At 47.4% G+C, this 21,654-nt stretch overlaps 1 protein-coding gene across 1 annotated transcript; it reads left to right on the forward strand.

Annotated features, from left to right (window-relative positions):
- Window positions 1–11,156: 11,156 nt before the first annotated feature.
- On the forward strand, window positions 11,157–15,421 carry LOC135384317 (neprilysin-1-like). Its single transcript, XM_064613523.1, has 3 exons — window positions 11,157–11,336; window positions 11,866–12,168; window positions 13,429–15,421. The coding sequence occupies exons 1-3, from the start codon at window positions 11,157–11,159 to the stop codon at window positions 15,388–15,390; spliced, it is 2,445 nt and encodes an 814-aa protein (XP_064469593.1). The 3' UTR covers window positions 15,391–15,421.
- The last annotated feature ends 6,233 nt before the right edge of the window (window positions 15,422–21,654 follow it).

Raw genomic sequence — 21,654 nt, forward strand, 5'->3', positions numbered from 1 at the left:
TATGCTGCATGCATTTCTTTTATCTGTTTTTGTTGTTGTTGTTGTTTTTGTTGGCTCCGCGGTTATCCGTGGAAGACTTCATATTTCTGTAAAAAAGTAGTGAGGTTCGCTTGGCAATTTTCAGAGCTCAGTTGAGAAATAAATTTCCCTCAATTAAAAAATGTTCAAAGCCTTCCTATATGGCGGCAACAGTTTCCAGCAGGTAACTGCCGAAAGTCCCACAATCCTCCGGCGAGTACGTCGTCAGTTAGAATTTTTTATCGATTTAGGTCTAACACCCTGTATACACAGGGTGTCCGGTGAGTAATTGTCATTAAATTTCTTAAACTAGGTTTGCTTTAACAACCACAACAGCAACAACTTTATTTCGAGTTGATGCACGAGGAGTTTCATCCCCAGGGGCGATACTCTACCCCATTACTGGTGGTGATGCGGGGAATGAAATAATGAGCCCCTTCACAATATGGATCGTACTCCTATGGTGTCCAGAAAGGTGAAGAGAGCTTTGAGGGCACATCGTTGGTGGGATCGATGAGTGGGTGGATGGTGGGTGGGTTGATGGGCTGGCGAGAGTCCAGTGCGTTAAGGGATCCAGAGAGTACGGTTCGGGAAGGTTGATGGTGTGGACAATGGTTTTGCTTCAGAAAGTTATGAAACTACATGTATTTGGATACACACAGAAAGACGTTTGCCACAGATTGAGGCCGTTTGCATTTGCGTCACGTATTAATGAAGCTAATTTTGCTCATTGATGTCGAAAATTAGCGAAGCAAAGGTAATATTTGTTTTACTAATTCCGAAGCCGATGGCCGTAGCGCACTATTTCAATCGAAATCAAGGGCGTTTTCAGAAAATTTCTTTTAAAAATGGTAGCCGCAAACCGTCACTTGGCAAGGCGTCCTCGATGAAATTTGCGTTTGCCTAAATGCTGGCTCTGCCTTTATCAAGACGACTTAGGCAAACACGTTGATAAAGGCAGAAGGCGTGATTATGTCCTTGTTCGCATTGGAGGGAGGGTATTGGATGGAACGAAAAGTTCCGCAAATGTAAATATCAGCAAGCGCGCCTCGCACGGGGACGGTTTTGCGGCTGTCAAATTCTTGTAGAAATGTTCTGAAAAAAAAAAGGCGTGATCATGATTGGAATAGTGTGCTATGGCCATTGGGTTTCAGATTCATAAAGAAAAACGTTTCCTCTGTTTGGGTAATTTTCGAGTTCAATTAGCGAAATTAGCTTGATTAATGTGTGACGCGAATGCAAACGGCCTGAATCTGTGGCAAAAGTTTGTGTGTGTGTATTCCAAGTAGAGTCATACTTTTCTGAAGTAAAAGATACTTTTAGAAATTTAATGACACTTTCTCACCGGACACCCTGCATATATGTATACAGGGTGTCCCAGCTAAATGAGAACATATTTTTTTCAATATATATATATCAGTTATGCTGAAGGGCTCTCCTTAGGAAGTCATTAGCAAACTCCTAAGGCAATGTCTTAATTAACTTTCAACAATTAACTTTCTAATTATGAAAGCTACGAACTCAATGAGAATATACGGTCCCTTCGGTCACCTGACACCAGAACCGTTTTCAGAACAAAAATCCGTTCGATAAATCGTCCGCAAAGAAATTCGTGAAGGGACACAATTTTTTTTCTTTATTTTGTTCATTCCGCATCTTCGGAGACGCGTCTTTCCTTCACCCCAGTCTGAGAGGGTGAAAGAGCACAGTGCCGCCTCATGCGTCAAAGGTGAGCTTTAACTTGCGGAAACAAAACAAAAACGTATGTATCGGGTGACTCTATCGGAACTTCCCTTATATTGGGTTCCATTTTCCGTTTCCTTCTAATCTTCTTCCAGGACGCAAGAGGCGATAGTGTGCTCTCTCACCCTCTCACATTGGGGGTGAAGGAAAGACGCGTCTCCTAAGATGCGCAATGAACAAAATAAAGAAAAAATTGTGTTCCTTCATGAATTCTTTTGCGAACGATCTATAGAACGGATTTTTGTACAGAAAACGTCTCTGGTATCAGATGACCGAAGGGACCAGATGTTGTCATTGGGACAGCTTCGTAGCTTTTATAATTAAAGCTAATTATTGAAAGTTAATTAAGAAATTGCCTTAGGAGTTCGCTAATGCCTGTAGGACTTTATCTGTTTTCACGTTTCGCCGGGCTGAACTTTGTTATCGTTGTTGGTTGTTATCATCATTTGCTGGCATTATCTACTGTTGTGGCTGCGGAACTGTTGTAGGGGGGGCGTGGTCGTTCGTATTTAAGCAAGCGTTTTCCCGTGCGGAAAGGTCTTCGGGTGGTTGCCGGTTGTTACGGCGGTTGCGGGTCGAACTGCTGTGTAAGGTATGGAATAAATCCTTGCTTGTTGTTTGAACCTTTTCGTTTGCTGTGTCTTCCTTGGCGACGGAACGGACGGACTGACGCCCCGAGGTTGTGGAAACACCGGGTTTTCCACAACTGGCGCCCAACGTTTGGGGTCACAGTTCGTCCGTTCGACAGCGGGGAGGACGCAGCACGCGTTGTTCATTTTTCGTTTGGTACGTTATTTTTGTTTCTTTTCTTTCATTCAGGACCCGCCGGTTTGTTTGTGTTCTTTTTCCGGGGTGTCATTTTTTTTTTCCTTTTTGAGCTAGCGTTGTTGTTTTGAGTGTGTTTTGAGTGCTTCAGAGCTCCCACTCGGTGCCCGAGCCCCGGAGCCGATGCACCATTCGCCGGCAGGCAGATACAACCTCCGGAACAAAGGCCCTGTTCATCAGCGGTCTCGTTCAGAGGAGAGACTGGTTTCGGACAACTCGGCGCCTTCGGAGCCGAAAGGAGCAGCCGAGGGCAAAGGAGCACATGCAGTGCCTCCGTCCCAAGGTACGTCAATTACGGTATCTGCAGTGCCTGCAGTGCCGCAGTTTGACTCCGCTATAACGACAGAACTCTTGTCACGCATGACGGAGTTATGTTCGTTGGTGGCACAACGCCTTGATGCCGGGTCGGTTTCGCCGCCGCAGGCACAAGCGCCCCTGCGACTGAATTTACCGGTCCCTACCTTCTCAGGGTACACCGATAAAAAGTCGGTCGCAGACTTCTTGGATGACCTTACAGCCTATCAGACTGGTATGGGAATCTCAGATGAAGTCCTGATACAACGCATCCTGCAGGTTGCTTTGATCGGAGACGCCGCCCGCTGGCTTCGGCTGCAGTCGAGGTTTACGTCCGTTCAGGACTTTCAGAAGCGGTTTAAGAGCGAATTTCTTCCACCGGATTACGAATATCGTATCCTGGAGGAGCTGCATAAGCGTACTCAGCATCCAGATGAGACCTTAGCAGAATTCGTTCGGGCCTTGCAAGACCTGTATAGCAGAGCTGAACCTACTGCTACAGAGGAGCAGCGTGTGACGCGGGCTATCCGTCAGTGTCATCCTCGCTACCGGCCCTATCTTCGAGCCCATCGCTTTAATAGCCTTGAGGCGCTGGCGCAAGCGGCTCGCTCAATTGAAGGAGACCTCTTAGCGGAACTCGAGTATCGGCCCCCGCCGCCGCCTGAATTGGCGTTAGAACCGCGCTGTGCGTGGTCAGCGGGAGCAGCCTCGGTTGAGCGCCCACCTGCAGTGGGACTGGATGAGCAGAACCGCAATTATTATGCGGAGCCATCACGCCGAGCACCCGATCCCTTTCGTTATGAACAGAGGGCGATCCCCGCAGGAACGAGCCTTGGCAGACCCGTCCTGTCCCATAATCATGGGCAACCCGGCTATTTAGCTGGCGAAACCCCAAGGAGGCCGCAGGAGCAACGGCATGCTCCGCGGCAGCAACGCAGAATGCCAGCCGGCTGTTGGACGTGCGGCAGCCCGGACCACTTTCGTCGGGACTGTCCGCAGCAAAGACCAAACCCCCGTAATGTGCCAACGGGAAACGGTCGCAGCCGACGCCGGTAAACAATCGCTCAGCGACGTCGGCTATCTGCCGAAAGAGCGAACGAACGGTTACAATCCGTGACCCTGATAATTCAGAAGCTGACTTTGCAAGCAGCAAGATAAAAGGAGACGCTTTAGCTCCTTTTGCTTTTTCTGTCCGAGATAACATCGAGGACAAGGAACCAAACATCGCTGTTCGAATTTTGGGGAGAGATTACATCGCCCTTATCGACACGGGAGCTACAGTCTCCCTTATCGGCGATGGTGTTTACGAGCACTGCGCATCACGGAATGTGGAATTGCAATCCACAGATGTCACTCTACGTCTTGCTTCCAACGACGTGATTCCAGCACAAACTGCAGTTGTGCTGTGGCTTCGCTTTGATGGGAGACGACGAAAACAGCGCTTCGTCCACCTTCCTGGCCTGGCAGTGCCCGTTATCCTGGGCAGGGACTTCATCATCCGGCAGAAATTTGTGCTGGACCTGCCCAATGGAGGATACGTCTACCACGGATCGTCAGGATTTTTTCCTTTCGCCGTGCCACAGGACAGCAGTTCAGCTAAGCAAGCTGCAGCAACGTCCGTCGAACCGTCCCCGCTCCCGACTGTCTTGGGGTCATTCCATGGTCCCGAGGAGGAGCGCCGTCAGCTTAAACAAGAACTGCGGCAGTTTGACGGTGTCTTCACGGAAAAACCCGGTAAGTCGTCTGTGTTACAGCATAGCATGGACACAGGTAACGCGAGGCCCTGGCGTTGTAATCCGAGACCATTGAGTGTGCATAAGCGTGCTTTGTTAGACGCGGCTCTTGATGAAATGCTCCAAACCGGTGCAGTTAAAAGGTTCCAGAGCCCTTGGGCGTTTCCTGTCGTCCTGGCTCCGAAACGTGATGGTACGGCTAGGTTATGCGTCGACTACCGTCGACTTAACGCAGTAACTGTAAGGGACTCTTACCCCTTTCCGTCCATCGAGTCTATTATGTATTCCCTGGGCAACGCTACAGTGTTTTCAACGCTTGATTGTAGTAGAGGGTTTTTGCAAATCCAAGTTGCCCCGGAGGATGTCCCGAAAACAGCCTTTACCTGTCATAGGGGCTTGTTTGAGTTTGTACGGATGCCTTTCGGTCTGTCTAACTCTCCCGCCAGTTTCCAACGGCTAATGGATACCGTATTGGGAGATGCGAAGTATAACTTCGCGATGGCGTACATGGATGATGTCGTAGTGTTTTCCAGAAACTTTCAGGAACACTTGGAACACCTGTCAATCGTCCTTGCAAGGATGAAGCAGGCGGGGCTAACCATAAACCCCCGCAAGGTGCAGCTGGCAGCTGAGTTTGTACGGATGCCTTTCGGTCTGTCTAACTCTCCCGCCAGTTTCCAACGGCTAATGGATACCGTATTGGGAGATGCGAAGTATAACTTCGCGATGGCGTACATGGGCGATGGCGTACATGGATGATGTCGTAGTGTTTTCCAGAAACTTTCAGGAACACTTGGAACACCTGTCAATCGTCCTTGCAAGGATGAAGCAGGCGGGGCTAACCATAAACCCCCGCAAGGTGCAGCTGGCATCGCCTAGGATCAGCCTCCTCGGCTTCATGGTGGACGGAGGAACCATCAGTCCTAGTGATGACAAGCTAAAGGCGATCATGGAGTATCCGGTTCCCGGTAACGTAAAAGCCTTGCAGCGTTTCTTGGGTATGGTTGGTTTCTACAGACAATTCATTCCTAATTGCGCTGAGTTAGCGCAGCCGCTTAACCGGTTGTTGCGCAACGATACACCCTGGCAGTGGGGAGAGGAGCACGAACGATCATTTCGAGCTCTTTCTCACGCGATCGCTAATACGGCCAGGCTATATTTGCCTGACCTGAACAAACCGTTTGTAGTGCAAACAGATGCTAGCGATTATGGTGTTGGCGCAGTTCTCTTGCAGGAGCATGACGCTATTCTCTGTCCAGTGGCTTTTGCAAGTCGCACGCTGAATCCGACAGAACGGAATTACTCCGTCACGGAAAAGGAATGCTTGGCGATCATCTTCGCTCTCAGGAAGTTTGATCTGTACCTGGACGGCACCACTTTCACCGTCCAGACTGACCACCAGGCACTTTCCTGGCTGCAGCGGCTCCACAACCCATCTGGACGTCTTGCCAGGTGGGCCCTGACGCTACAAGGCTACTCCTTCAACGTGGAGTACAGGCGGGGCTCAACGAACGTGGTAGCAGACGCGCTTTCCCGTGCGCCTCTACCGGAGGGGGGAGAGGAAGGCACCGAGGCGCCTTCCCAGCTCCTGGCAGCAGCACAAGTGGCACGAGACGTATCTTCGTCTTGGGGCACGGTCGTGAGCAGAGAGCAGCTCCTAGACGCTCAGAGAGCGGACGGCCTTTGTCAGCGGGTGTCTCAATGGTTAGCTGAGCAGGACTCGGCAGGCACCGGAACGACTGACGGACTGCACGACTCCTATCTGCTGGGCGAGGATGGCATCCTGTTCAGATACATACCCCAGGCGGATGACGATGACGGCTCATCCCCATTCAGAGTCGTGGTGCCACGGAAGTTGCGTAAGTCTTTCATACGTTACTTTCATGATTCGGCCTTGGCAGGTCACAGCAGTGGCAGGAAAACTTACGAAAAGTTATGTAGTGTTGCGACATGGCCAGGAATGAGGCAGGATGTAACAAAGTATGTTCGTACTTGTCCCGTATGCCAGAGAGCAAAACCTCGTGGTGGTTTACCCCCTGGGCGCTTACAGCCTATTCAGAGTAATAGGCCCTGGCAGATAGTTGCTTGTGATGTGATGGGACCGTTTCCACGTAGTCCTAGAGGTAACCAGTATTTGTTTGTGGTTACTGATCATTTCACGAAATGGGTTGAGCTGTTTCCTCTCAGGACGCTGACTTCCCAGAGAGTGTGGGAAAGACTACTCGACACCTTTTGCCGGTTCGGGTTTCCTGCTCAGCTCATCACAGATAACGCCACCTACTTTACAAGTAAGGTGTTCTCAATAATAATAATAATAATAATTGGGTGTTTACGTCGCGAGACAACTGAGATCATGAGCGACGCCACAGCGGTCGGTCTGTGGATTGCTTTTGCCCACCTGAGGGTTCTTTAACGTGCGATGAAAGCTCATCACACGGCACCCCGTATTTAACGTCCCTCGCGGAAGACGGCGTGTCTGAAGGTGTTCTCAGATTCTTGCGCTGTCTTAGGCATTCGGCACAAGAAGACTTCCCCATATCACCCTCTGGCTAACATTACCGAACGTGTTAATCGGAACCTGAAAATGATGTTGGTTGCTTTTACTAGTCAGCACCACCGTGATTGGGATCTTCGCCTTGCTGAACTGGCGTTCGCTACACGGACAACAGTAAACAGATCCACAGGCTTCACCCCGGCGTTCCTGAACTTGGGACGAGAGGCCCCTTTTCCAGTGGAGAATGCTCTGGGCCTCCGGGATGTTCCTACCCGGCCTCCTTATTCAAGGTTTGCTGAGGACCTCCGGAGTCGACTGGACGATGCAGCCCGGACGGCTCGGGAGAACCTGGACGTCGCAAGGTTGGACCAGGCTCGCCAGTACAACCGTGGACGTCGGAATCTCACCTACAGCGTCGGTGACCTCGTCCTTCGACGGACTCACCCGCTAAGTGATGCGTCACGAGGCTTTGCAGCTTCACTCGCAGATAGGTGGGATGGCCCCTTCGAGGTAAGTGCGTGCTCCTCCGGCCTCACTTACAGGCTTCGTCGCTGCAACACCGGCGAAGAGACTGGGCCAGTTCACATCTCGGACCTGAAAATTTATCACCTCCGGGACCCGGACGGAGACGAGACCGACCTCCCGCCTCCTCCCCTGCAGGACTCGGACTAGGGAGCCCCTCCCGGACCTGCAAGACATCGCTACAACCTACGTCCCCGTAGACAGCGCACGTGATGCCACCTCATCGGCCGCTAGTTTCTAGTGCTCTCGATTAGGTTTGGTATTTTCGCTAATTATCTGTCTGTCTTCCGTTTTCACGACTGTTTACGATAATTAGTGTTGTGCGAGGGCTGGACAGACCCTCTCGGCTAGGAGTTCCCTCCTGACCGTTCCCTTCTTTTATCATTTTTTTTAAAGATGGCTCCACGTCACAACCAGACCGGCCGGAGCAGTAGCCGAGGGTGCTCCCGCCAGAGGACACAGAGGCCCACCAACACCCCTCCAGGGACGCCTCCTTCGGCCAGGCCACCGCAGCCTCGACGACGCTTGCCTCCGAGGAACATTGCTACATGGACCGTGGTTGCGGATGGGTACCCGGTGGCATGGGCCTCCCGGTCGCGCTGGGCCTCCCAGCACCAACCCTTGCGCGGCGATGGCCTCAACGAAGTGCCTCGGCCCTTCAGGGGCCTTACGTTGGAGGAGAGGCATCCGGCGGACCCTCTCTCCCCCTTGTCCGAAGAGGAACGGCGGGCACTCTGCCCTATGTGTGCGGTGCCGGAGATCCACCGATCCGCTCATCGCCGAGGACGCCTACATCAGTCCCGGCTCGATGCAGCACGCGCAGCACGCAGGGAGCGTGCGGCGGCGAACGACATCGCGGCAGCTGTCTACTCCTCCAGCGCCAACGCCCAGACCTCCTGAACGTTCCGGCCGCCCCTCCACCCCGTCTTCCCGAGGACTGCGTCATCGATATGCCGGACGACGTGTGAGGACCGCTCGACTACCTGACCCTGGTCGCCGCTTGGTGCGGCGTTGGGACCTCCGGGGGCGAGGCCCCACGGACTTTCCGGTGGCTACTGCCATTTGTAGACGTCAGGTCGACCTCTGGTCCTTCTTCACATGAACTTTTCGTCTCTTCATCTTCTGTTAGTGAGCGGGTCGCCCAGTCTTGTGGGGAGGGGGAATTGTAGGACTTTATCTGTTTTCACGTTTCGCCGGGCTGAACTTTGTTATCGTTGTTGGTTGTTATCATCATTTGCTGGCATTATCTACTGTTGTGGCTGCGGAACTGTTGTAGGGGGGGCGTGGCCGTTCGTATTTAAGCAAGCGTTTTCCCGTGCGGAAAGGTCTTCGGGTGGTTGCCGGTTGTTACGGCGGTTGCGGGTCGAACTGCTGTGTAAGGTATGGAATAAATCCTTGCTTGTTGTTTGGACCTTTTCGTTTGCTGTGTCTTCCTTGGCGACGGAACGGACGGACTGACGCCCCGAGGTTGTGGAAACACCGGGTTTCCACATGCCTTCCTAAGGAGAGCCCTCCAGCACAGTGATGGGCTGTACTTCAAGTACCAAGTACTCAAGTAATACTTTAAGTACATTTCTGTGTACTTGTATTTTACTTTAAGTATATTTTAAATCGTGTACTTTGTACCGTACTTCAAGTACTTTTTTCCGAGTACTTTCCCATCGAGTACTCAAGTACCCAAACTTGGACTCTAGACAAAAAATCACAATAGAGTATCAAAAATGTACCCTACTAAAAGCGCTAAAATGACCACAAGAAGACGAAAACACACAGATAGGGCTACTTCTGAGTTTTCGTCGTCTTGTCATTTTAGCGCTTTTAGTGGGATGCAGTACCAAGAGTCCCAGTCTGACATTTTACCAAAATGGATTTTTGTGCTTTTAAAGAGCACATTTGTTGAAGCAAATCTACTGCTGAGAACTTGAAATGTTGAAAAAGTATCAACGCCTCCATGATTATGTAAAACGAATGGAATGCAAAGACACACACACATTATGACACTGCAACCGGTAGCACAATGACTTGGTCCATTGCCATTTGAGTTCTCCCAATGCAGGGTTCTATGCTTATTTATATTGTTTCCTTCATTGGCAATTAATAATCATTTTATATCACAATGTGTGCTTGCATTACATGATGAACACTCTGAAAGACACACATGCTTTAATTTTTACATTTTGCGTTTTTTTTAATTGGTCACATGGATTACATTGCCGCAGATCACAGTTGTATAAAAATGATGGCTTACATTGTGCTTCATCCTTTCTTACTTACTTCATAGTCTTTTTTTAAACATGTTGTATTTCAAAAAGCAGCAAGGAATGCTCAGAAAATATATAATCTCTGTTGGCTTGTATTTCCCCTTGAAATTTCCTAGCCTTTTATAGCAGAAGATTAGTACCGGAACACTACATTAGGCGGGTGATCTTAGATCAGTCAGGGTATAATACTGTTTTGCATAATCACAGCACTGCTGACTGATTACCTCTCTACATGTAACTGCAAATTATGACATCTGATTAGGTTCATATTCACGGGTTAGCACGTAACCTATGACTTTATGGCTTCACAACATTTGTCAAGAATACTCGCTAAAGTTTTGCCAAAAAAGCAAGAAACAGATACTAAACAGTGAAATGCAAAGTGATACAAATTAAATTGGCGTAGACGGGTAGAAATCCAGCGAACCGGTAGAGATGTAGGAAGGGAGTTCCCTCAGGACAGAAGCCGCCGATATTTCGAACAGAGACTGTTCTTCTTCTTGCACCGTCCTCATCATTGGCATGGTATTTAAAGGTACCCTATTCTGTCATGGGATGATGAAGTTTGTACCCTAAAGGGTTAGATGTGAACATAGTGATCTAGATCACTATGTTCACATAATCCCCTCCACACTCTAACAAAGCGGCCATTCACTCCGGCCGTATAAGCCCGTACGGACCCTTTCTTCCCTCCGGGCTGTTGACCCACAATTCGCATGAACCTTTAAACACGTCACACCTAACCCTTTAAATACCATGCCAATGATGAGGACGGTGCCCAGAAGAAGAGCAGTCTCTGTTCGAAATATCGGCGGCTTCTGTCCTGAGGCAACTCCCTTCCTAAATTAAATTGGCAATGTACTTGAGGAGTACTTGAAGTACTTTGCACTTTACTTGAAGTGCTGATGAAGCCAGATACTTTGTACTTTACTTTAAGTATAACTTTCAGGTACTTTGCCCATCACTGCTCCAGCACATGTTATATTGCAATTGATTTCGTCTCGGAAAAAGTGATATATATATATATTATATATTAAATATGTTCGCATTTAGCTGGGACACCCTGTATACCCACAGAGTTTTCTCTCTTTTTTTCTTGAAAAAGAGGATGATCTATCAATAACTGCTGATATGCAGCGGGCTACTGATAAACAGCCTACAAAGCGGTTGTACGGGCAAAGCCCACCATGTAAGAAAAGGCGAGCAATAAACGAACGAGCCATTCCGGGCTTCCCCCAGACAGCTATGCTGCTGCTCTGATAACGTATGGTAGCAGTTACTACACAGGCCGTCAGATGTTCGCAAGCTCTGGGTGAGGAAGACGAGGACAACACTCATGAGCGTCTTACGAATGAACTGTGCGTGCAAGTGGCAGCCACTGTTCTGACGAGTTCCTCTCAGCGTCAGGAAGGACGGCGGTGCTATCTCTCGTTTCGAACCATAGTGGTGAGTACTAGTTACGGCCGTGTATTTTGATTCAGCAGATTTTGGATGAACTACAGCAATGACACTTCTATAACGGGAAGTAGCGGTAGGCGACGCTGGCGATATGGGGCTTTGCCCATTATCGGGTTCAATCGAACCTAGGTTAGTTCAGCTGCAGGTAGGTTCATGCAGCTTACCACTCGGTATGGTATCAGTTGAACTTGTGATTGACACGCGCTAGGCGGTGTCGCTGTCGTAGTGTGCCGCGAAGTGTCGTTGTCGTAGTTTACCCGAGGGTTTACGCAAACAAGTGCATGAATGATAGACAAAATCGCGTAGCCACAGAAGGCTGGTGGATCATATCCTTCATGAGTAGCACTCATCATGGAACGCGCATGCGTTCGACGCGTCGAAACTTTCTATGTGTTCGATATGACGGCGATTTTAGACTCGTTTAAATAACGCTGGTACAATGTATTTCCATGAAATGTGCCTAACGTCCCAAGCGTACCTCAGTGCTTGAGGCCCTTGCCTTCTTCTGTACCCTCAGGAGCCTGTGGGAATGGGACGCAAGCGGGAAATGACTGGACCTGGTTATATATCTCCGCTTACCAGTCGGGAGCGTCATCTAATGCACCACTCTGCACCTCCTGCTCTCGCCTCCGATACTCAACCATCCGGTCATGGTATATCAAAATCGCCCAGCCATAATGAGCAGAAGATACTTGGTCCCGATAGCAACCAGACCAGTCCTGGATACTCGCCGGTCAGGGCGCTCGACCAAACCCTTCGGCACAGCCTCAGAGGGAAAACAGGAAGTGGGCGTGGCACTCCCAGCAATCCAATAGTGTCGGTAAGAGATTGTCAATAGCGTATCGTGAGCTCCGCGGCAAAATACCCGCTAAAAACGTGGTATCTGTTTTTCCGATACGAGAAGGCGTCAGTGGCACAATTATCGTGTTTGTCAAGCACTCTTTAAACACTCGTCAAGCACTTTCTTTATTCTGTTGCGTTTAATCCCAAAGCATGCTGTAAGACATGTCCCTTCTGTTATTGGTTCGAGGAACAATGAACACTGCCCGCCGGTGTACTGAGGAAAAAATTACGATTGTGTAACACGAATTTCAGCGGTAGATTTTGTGTGTGGATGTTGACACTTTTATTGCTGATATATGCACTACTACTTTAAGGTCACGAGTGCTGCCTTGTGATCTGAGTGATGATGTGTAGAGCTGGGATTGGCGGAACAAAACTATTACTAAAATTAGGAAAAAAGCGGAACAGGAAACGCTGAGAAATCGGGACACTTTCGGTGACAACGTACTCTCTGGGTATATCAAAACTGCTTTTGTGAGCATTGTATTTTAACTTGTTTTGCATCGCCGAACCCGAAACCGAGGGTTTTGTGATACAGCCACATCGATTTCCCAAGACCTTCCCGTTAACAGCTGCCGCTGTAAAATGAATTATTCCTCTGCGTGTAGTCCGTAGCGAGATAGAAGCCCTCGAACATACTCACGAGCAAAGCGCTGACATCAGACCTTACTCCGTGATCAGACTTCAGCGTTGCGTCTATTCTCAATGGCAGCCGTAAGTACGTTACTCCTCGTGCGCTGCCTTCCTGTAGTCGGCGGCGACCGCTGCGATGTCAAAGCTGCATGGGTTTCGATGTCCGTCATGCCAAAGTACCGCGATGCGCATTTGCTTCGTTACTTCAGCTCTAAAGGACATGGTGCAAGCCCACCAAGGAAACAGTGTCACTGAACAGAGAACGAAGAAAGCTGTACTTAGGGGGTGATTTACTTGTATCAACGGAAACATCATAAAATCAAATCCTCGCGTAAAATCAGCCCTGAGTAATACGCCTGTCAGGCCTTCCATGATGATTGAAACCAACCGTCATTGAAAATGCGGTAGCGCCACCTAGCGTATAACGTGTCAAACTGTCGGGGAACACCGAATCCAATACTCTTTGGGAAGTTGACACGTTACATCCTTGGTGTCACTACACGTATTTTCAATGGTCATTGGTCAAGTCAACGATGGCAACGAAGCCAAGCAGCGTAAGGTAACATATTCTGTGCTGTAACACATCCTATTTTTCTTCCTGCAGAAATATGATTTACCGGAGGGCTCTGCAGCGGCCGTTTGCCTGAAGAGAACCATCTTCATCTGCTCCAGCAGCTTCTGTTGTTGCTTGATTATTGCGATGCTCGTGGTGTCAGGAATTTTTATCGTGCGAAGTGCCAGTCACGCATGCGACACCAGTTCCTGTAGAGCCTATGCTGGGCTCCTTAAGCGGTTCGTGGAGAAGAACGCAGACCCTTGCACAAATTTCTACCAGTTCGTGTGCAGCAGTTGGAGCAGACTATTCAACAGATCTGTCATTTGGGAGCACCACGAACAGTTGATATACAGAACTCAGCAAGATCTTGGTCGCCTTCCCATCAAAGGACAAAGTGCAGTGGAGAAGGCAGCGAAGTACTACCAGACCTGCACGAAAGCCAGCAGTGAAGCGGTACAGTTCCGATCAATGCTAATAAACGCCAATATCACGTGGATCAACCCGCCTGCCCAGACTGACTTAATTGAAATGATGTCGTATGCAGCCGTCAACTGGGATGTCACACCATTATTGCAGATCTCCTTATCTACATTACCCAACGGTAGCTCTTTGATCGAGTTGGCACCCGGACAGTTCATTTCTGTCTGGGAGCAAACGCGAGCTCAGATGATCAAAGAAGAGAGCTACTTCAGCTACTACACCAAGGCTTGGAAGTTTATGAACGGATCAACGCCACCAAGATCCGCATTTGATACGTTCAAGGCACGCGAAGATCGAATCATGGAAAGCTTAAGCAGCAAATTTCAGAGTAACGACACAACCCTTTTGAGTGACAGCGAGTTTCGACATAAAAAAGAGGCACACCGTTGGAAAAAACTCTTCCAAGACGTCCTTCGCATCTCACCAAGAGAGCCCACCGTGATCGCCGTCCGTCCAGCGACGTTTTTTGAACAACTGGAGTTCATCAGGGCTGCTGAAGGTGAACGCCAAATGGTAAAGTTCTTCAGCTGGGGTGTGTTCTTCATGTTGGGTCAACTGTTCCTGCCGGACATGACGTCCATAGCGTATAAATCAGCTGAAAAACGAAAAGAAACACTCAACTACCGCTGCCTTCTTCACGTGGAGAAGTACATGAGCTTGGCCGTTGCCATTCCAATACTGCGAGAGAAGGTTCCCCGAGATTCGTTTCAAAACATCAAGACAATTTTCAAAGGAATTTATCGACGTTTACAGGAGCACATGGTATTTAATAGCAATGCCGACTTCGAAGCATACATGGAGGACAGGCTCTCTAGCGACATCTTCTCCGGATACGATAACAGTCCGAGCCAAATTGAGGAATATTACTCGCAGTATTCAGAGATCGGGAGTTCGTTCTTGGTTAATATGTTGAATAGCATCGCAGCTTGGAGAAACCGCACATCAAACGAATACAGTACCACCTACTTGGACAGCACCAAATGTTACACCCCCTTCCGAACTGTAACCAACGTCACAACCATCTGTCCTCCTTTGATGACATTGCCTTTTTATTCATTCACTTCCGTACCTGCAATCCGTATTGGTGGCTTGGGATCTCTTGTCTTGGCATCCATAATGGAGGATCTGTTCTTCAATGCGGCTCAGCGTTTGACACCGCAAATTCACAAACGACTGACAGACAGCAAGCAATGCCTGCAAGAAACGACAAGTGGTCTTGAAGGCCTATCCGATCATACAATCCATAACTCCCTGGCTGGAAATATATTGTATAGAGCTTACGACAGTATCGTGGAGGAAGAAAAAAGAGTTGGGCGTAACGTGAAACCTGAGACTGAAGAAACTGTGTATGGCGTCACTTATAATGCGAGACAGTTGCTGTTCATCGCATCATGTATCATTCGTTGTGGTGGTACCACCAGCGAGGATGTCTGCAATGCCCCGGTACAGAACAATGCGTACTTTGCTGATGTCTTCAGCTGTTCCACGTCAAAGCCAATGAACCCAAGGAAGAAATGTAATATGTTTTAACTCTACTCATATTATATATTTATATACTCATGTTATATGCCCTTATTTATTTTATTTTTTTATTCATTCATACTGCAGACCCAGTTGTGGGACCTAGCAGGTGTGGACATTCTTAAGCCACAAACAAAAACCCTTATAATCTTGGATGAGGACAGCTTCCTCAGGCAGCCTGTTCCAATCCCCCGCTATGTGTTGCAAAAATGAAACCATGCGAGCGTCAATTTTTGATGGCCGGACTTCTAGAGGCATCGCATGATTCAGTCTCCTGGATCCTGTAACTCGCAGAGTTAAAAATTTACAATGTCCCATTGAAGTTTGTGATGAAGAAGCAAATACAAAAATTTTAGCCTTGACCTTCCACGACGCACAGCGAGGGTTTCAAGCTCACACTTACACTACAAATCATTCACAGAAAAAGTCCTTCTGTAATCAGAAGAGATAAAGCGAACAGCCATTCGCTGTATCTTTTCTAACGCTGCAATATCATATATAGTAAATAGGTTAATATATCTGACGGCTTCGAAGTTGAATAAAAGTGAAATAATAAGACTTGGACTACAGATTACAGGAACGTTAACAAAAACTAATTTATTTATTGGGCAATTTAACACATAGATTAAAAAAAGAATGGTCGACGTTTCGACAGTGGCACTGTCTTCATCAGGACAAAAAAAAAGTCTTTGTCCTGACAAAGACAGTGCCACTGTCGAAACGTCGACCATTCTTTTTTTAATCTGTGTTAAATTGCCCAATAAATAAATTAGTTTTTGTTAACGTTCCTGTAATCTGTAGTCCAAGTCTTATTATTTCACTTATATATATATATATATATATTCGTATTGTATTATATATATATATATATATATATATATATATATATATATATATAAAATACAATACGAATATAATCATTTACCTATGCAATAGTGGCATAGCAGAACAACGGTTGTCACTAAATCTTTCCCGTTACGCTGTATCATGACTTGTGGTACATATGAGTCAATGTGACAAAACAGTTGAGATGCATGATGTGCCATGGAACACCCACTCATCAGCTTGTGGGATGAATGGGTTCAAGTAAATGTTGGAACCGGCAGTAGTGGTTCAGTTATTCTTTCTAATCTGAATAAATGACTGGTGAGCTGTATGACACAGAAATGCGACATCAAAAACAGTGACTGCGTGCATGCCTGTAGAAAGAATACACACAGCTGGATCTCCTGCATCTAGTACAGCAAATATCCGATGAACATGGGAAAATATTGGAAGTGTGATGGGACAAATGTGTATCCGCTATGTGCAGTATGCACGATCAGAAAATATGGGCAAAATACTGGCGAAGATATGCAAGAGGAATACCCTGTAAATCCTTCGTGGAAGTTTTCAGGACTATCTTCCGGACTGATATGGACAGCTTTGAAATCATGCAAATTCAGCACATGTGGAATTAGCAGCGTTGAATGATTTAGGGTGGGATGGAATGAAGTTACATGGCGATTTCCTACCACTTGCGCGCTTTGGCGTGCTCGAAAGTAAGGAGCATTATGTGCGCAATTTAGTTGGGCAGTTTATGCTCAATTGCTTGCTATAGTAAAGAAACAAAACGCAACGTTACAACTAGAGTTCCGGGGGTTTGAGAGTTATTTTATTATCCGAGAATGGCGTTTTTTCGGGGTTTTCTTCCCCCGTGTATGTGATGTTTTGTTTGCGTTTATTTCCTTCGACTGGGTTACTATTGGAAATTCGAAGACAAAGCGACAGATGTGACACGAAGGACCCAAAAGGAATGAGAATCTGCGTTGCGAAATGCTTGGTGTTATACCCCACAAGTTGCAGACAACGACGTCTGTATCACGATTGCCTCGCGATATGAACCTCTCGGACTACTAATTTTGTGTATTATATTATATAGATGATTCGCGCATTGTTAGGTGAAAGACTTCCCAGTGAATCTAGCCCCAAGACAACCACAATTCCTCGTCGCAGGGCTAGGGAATACGCAAAGGTATGTGCAGTCCCGACGTAACAGGACACGAGCTTTCTCAACCAGACAGCAAAGCACTACTGAGTTCTCGGCTACTGGCGCCTCCACAGCTTAAACGGTGCTAAAAATAAGGACGACACAATAAGGACGATACAGGACGGACGCACTGCTGTGGATGCGCACTACGGATGCGTCCTGTGTCGTCTTTATTGTTTTAGCACTGTTTTAGCGATTTTATCATGTGTGACCAACAGGCCCAATTTGGCACTTTGTTTAGCTCGTCTTAGCTTGTCGGACAGCTTGTGGCAACTAGTCTTTGTAATTGCCTCAAATTTTAGCGGTGTATGATTTAACATTTTTCCAATAAGTCTGAAAACGTCGAACCTTAGTAACCAAGAAACCGGAACGTCAGAGAATTAGTGCTCCCTTCCCGCATGTGACATCGTAGAAGTTTCTTTTGTTTGCTTTTTCGCTGCCCAGGCACTGGGACATATAGCACCGTGCATCTGAAATAATGTGCGCAATAGAATAATGCGATGCTACACTTCCACGAAGAAGATATCGGCGAGTGCATTTAACATTGCGATGGTCATCAATCTGCCTAGCCTTTCGCAGCTGATGTGTACCTGTTGCGAGTTTGAAATAGTAGAGGCATGTGAGGCAGCACTTGAAGCTAAGAAATACTGATACACAGCTCCGTGAAGAGCTTTCCTTACAAGTGGCCATGTGAACAGAAGAAAACTGTTTCCATTATGTGGCTTCGCATTTCCCTACCTGCCAGCGGGCACATGCGCAGTTCGATCAGGTGAGCGCGCGCTTTTTGGGACCGTTTTCCGGCTCAACCTTCGCGATTCAGTATAGAGTCACTAAATAAGCTACGTAGCTTATTTAGTAGCTACGTAGCTTATTTAGTGACTCTAATTCAGTACGGATGATCACGTGGCCAAGGAGAAGGGTGGTTTTCGTGGCGAAACTGTGGAAGCTACAGTTGGCATTCCACTGGCGTGCGTCGATGCCGTTTTTCTTTTTCGTTTTTTTTTTTTTGTCGGCGGCGGTGTTCAGCGCAAACCGGCGGTATGCTCATCCGCGCGTTAACGAACGGCATTTTAGCGATACCCGTTTACCTCACCATGTTTTCCCTTTCAATTACTTTGAAAGCAAGAGAGCTGGTGTCATACATACAATGATTCGTAATTCAACGTCAACACTGATTAGGAAGATCACCCAAATGCAACTAGCTCTTGTTCACTGCCTTCATATTTAACGAACTGTGCTATGATATGCGGCGTCGTTATGAATTTCGAGTACATGACGTACGTTGTCATGCTGTTCTACGCCCCATTGAATTGTAAGAGCACGAACAAATGAGTTTCCGAGTATAAGTTTACCTTTAGTTTCGAGACTTAATGCCGGCCGTCTCCCAGAAATGCCCAGTTGGACGTCCCCCAGGTAGCTTCTGCTTGAAGATACGAACACCAAATCTCACGCCATTGCTGTTAGTGCTTCAATGTAGCACAATCTCTCCAAAATTATATATTGAAAGAAAACACCAAATTGGTGCAACTCAGATTTATTGAAGGTAGGACGGCAGGTAGCAAACAACTCCAAACAGAAAATGCAAAACGTGCACAAAACAGATCATGCATAAAAGATCATGCTCCAGACCACCTAAGAGTGCACACAAAATACAGAAGGCCCATTGAACCACACCACAGAATTCTGCCTAACTTTATGCCATGCAAAAAAGAAAACAAGAAACGACCAACCACATATACACTGCTGCCCTTCACCCCTCACCGAACGAGAAACGTTCATGATGTCGCATTAGAACTCCAGCGCGAAACATAATACTCCAGATCCAAGAGTGTAGACACGCAACAAACACGCAACTGTCAAAATCTCTAACAGCACATGCGCCTGTCCGTCTGTGGCTATTGCCTTACCGAGGCACTCCTTGTAGAAGTACTGGTTTTTCACGGACCGCCCTTCGCTCTAGACAAAGTACGTCCAGATATGACTGGGCCTTGAGGAGCTCAAGGAAACGATGAACTTCGCAACAATTTATTTAAAAAAAAAACGCCTTCTGATGCCATACAGGAGGTATATAATAAAAGCACCCTACTCAATCCCAGCGGACCGAAGAAGACACAGAACGAAGATTAAAATGACTATGCCATATGATTATTGGAAAAATAGTTGCTTTAGAACTGAAAACATTCACGAATTTGAAACCGAATGGGTGAATACCCGTTCGATGCACTAGCGCGCGCAAAAGCAGACGATTTCTGTATCCTATCACGGACTTACCCGCAGTATGGTGGGCTAGAAATACGGGAGTGCCAATCGGCCTATCCAATGCATGGGGAAGGGGGGGGGGGGGGTCCCTCAAATGAAGGATAGATCGAGTCGTCGCTCGCAGCGAACCATGCGGATTCGCCACGAACTACAAAGGAAAACTAAGTCTCCGCCTGTGTCTCCGTGTAACCAATAAAACATTTTTGTCGAAGCTTCTTCAGCGTCAACTGTTCCTTCTGCTTGCATTTATGGTTGTCAATTAGGGGACAGTACGTCGAAGTCATCACGTGACAACGGCAGACGGGTGTGCCTAATGGCACGCACCTGAATGACTCGATGTGATAACACATGCCATGCTGTGGATGTTCGTTCGTCACCTTATCAGTAAAGCGCGTGGGCGTGTACATGCTTTGATTCCCAAGTTCAGTGAACAAGAAAATAAATAAGGAAGAAAAAACGCTATCTCGTCTACTTCATGCTTCGAGAGACGTAAAATGAAGGGGTTCTCGTGGAATAATATTCCACTGGTGAAAATATTTCTAACATTTCTAACATAGAGTGAGATCAGTAGACAGCAGAATGGTTCCTGTTGTGGTTTCGCAGTGCACTAAGGGCCACAACAGACTCTGTTCGTCAGTTTGTGATACTATACGAGCGACTCGAAAGTATCGTCGATTCGCCTATCTTCACCTGCTGAGAATCTTTGTCACAGTTTTGCGGCGTTTCGTATGAAACCTGTCCGTCGTGCCGTAAGTCATAAGTCACAAGACATGCCACTGTCGTCATATGGTACTGTATTAATGCTTGATAGAATAGATTGCTGTATAGAGTTTCTTGTTTCGTCGGGCTGCGTCAGTTCAAAAGCAAACGAATAAAAAAGCAGTGAAGGCCAGCCGCGGTGATACCTGTATCGAAACAACTGATAACGAGTGACTCGTGTCCTTGTTTGTCCGTATCGCATCCCAAGCACTGACATTCGCACACCAGCGCTCTTGGGAAAACTGTAGTGGAACATCACGTGACTTAGGAAAATCCGCCAGAGCGCGGCCCTATCGCGGACTTCAGCGTCCCTGGAGCATCCTTCATTTTTGGGTACCTGAAAAACTTGCCGATTGGCACACCCGTATTTCTAGCCCACCATACCCGCAGGGTGACGTGGCCGCTCTTATTGTTGCCAACACAGATCGCGGCATGCTCTGCAATCTTTATCAATTTAATTCGGTTATTTAATAACTGTGACGTGTTTTGTCGGGTAAATTAGCAGTATTCCATTATCAACAAAGGGCAATCGAATGGTACACTATATGAAAGGGGCAGGGGGAACGAGACCGTTCCTTTAACGTGCTAATCGCCAGTGTACGCCTTTTGAAGCAGAATTTTTTTTTCGTCAGATGAAAGGTCTAACATCGAGCCATGCCCTGGCAAAATATAAATGAAATCAAAAGGGGCCTTTTTGAGAAACGGACGCGCAAAATCCTTGTTTCTTCGAGATGTGCCTAAACATTTGCCTGATACCTGTTTCAGCAGATACTTTTAAAAGGTATACGCACGATAGATATATCAGATGAAAGAGCATTAAAGGCTCAGTGTTTTTTTTTTTTTTTTTTTTGATTGCGTGTTAGCGGCGTGAAGCAACTGTGGCTAGAGCGGCTTACAGATGTAGACAGACGGAGAGAGGACAGCAGGAAGAAGTGGGAAACAGGGGGAGCTCAGTGAAATGATACCAAGTGTGGTAATGAGGGACATCTACAGCCAGAGAAATCACTCGTCGAAGTTGGAACAAAACTGTGCGAGAGAGCATGTTCGTAATTTTTTATGGCACAGAGCGTTGCACCTGCACGCCAAAATTTGCGTTCGGACTGCTGGTCTGTAGGCACACTAAAGCACAAAAAAACTCACTCCAATATCTTTTAAAACTCAGGAGATGTACGCGAGCAATCACGGCAAAACTGAAACACTCGATTTTGAAGCCGGATTTTCACGCT

This window comes from Ornithodoros turicata, chromosome 2 (assembly GCF_037126465.1).
Source record: "Ornithodoros turicata isolate Travis chromosome 2, ASM3712646v1, whole genome shotgun sequence".
NCBI lineage: Eukaryota > Metazoa > Arthropoda > Arachnida > Ixodida > Argasidae > Ornithodoros > Ornithodoros turicata.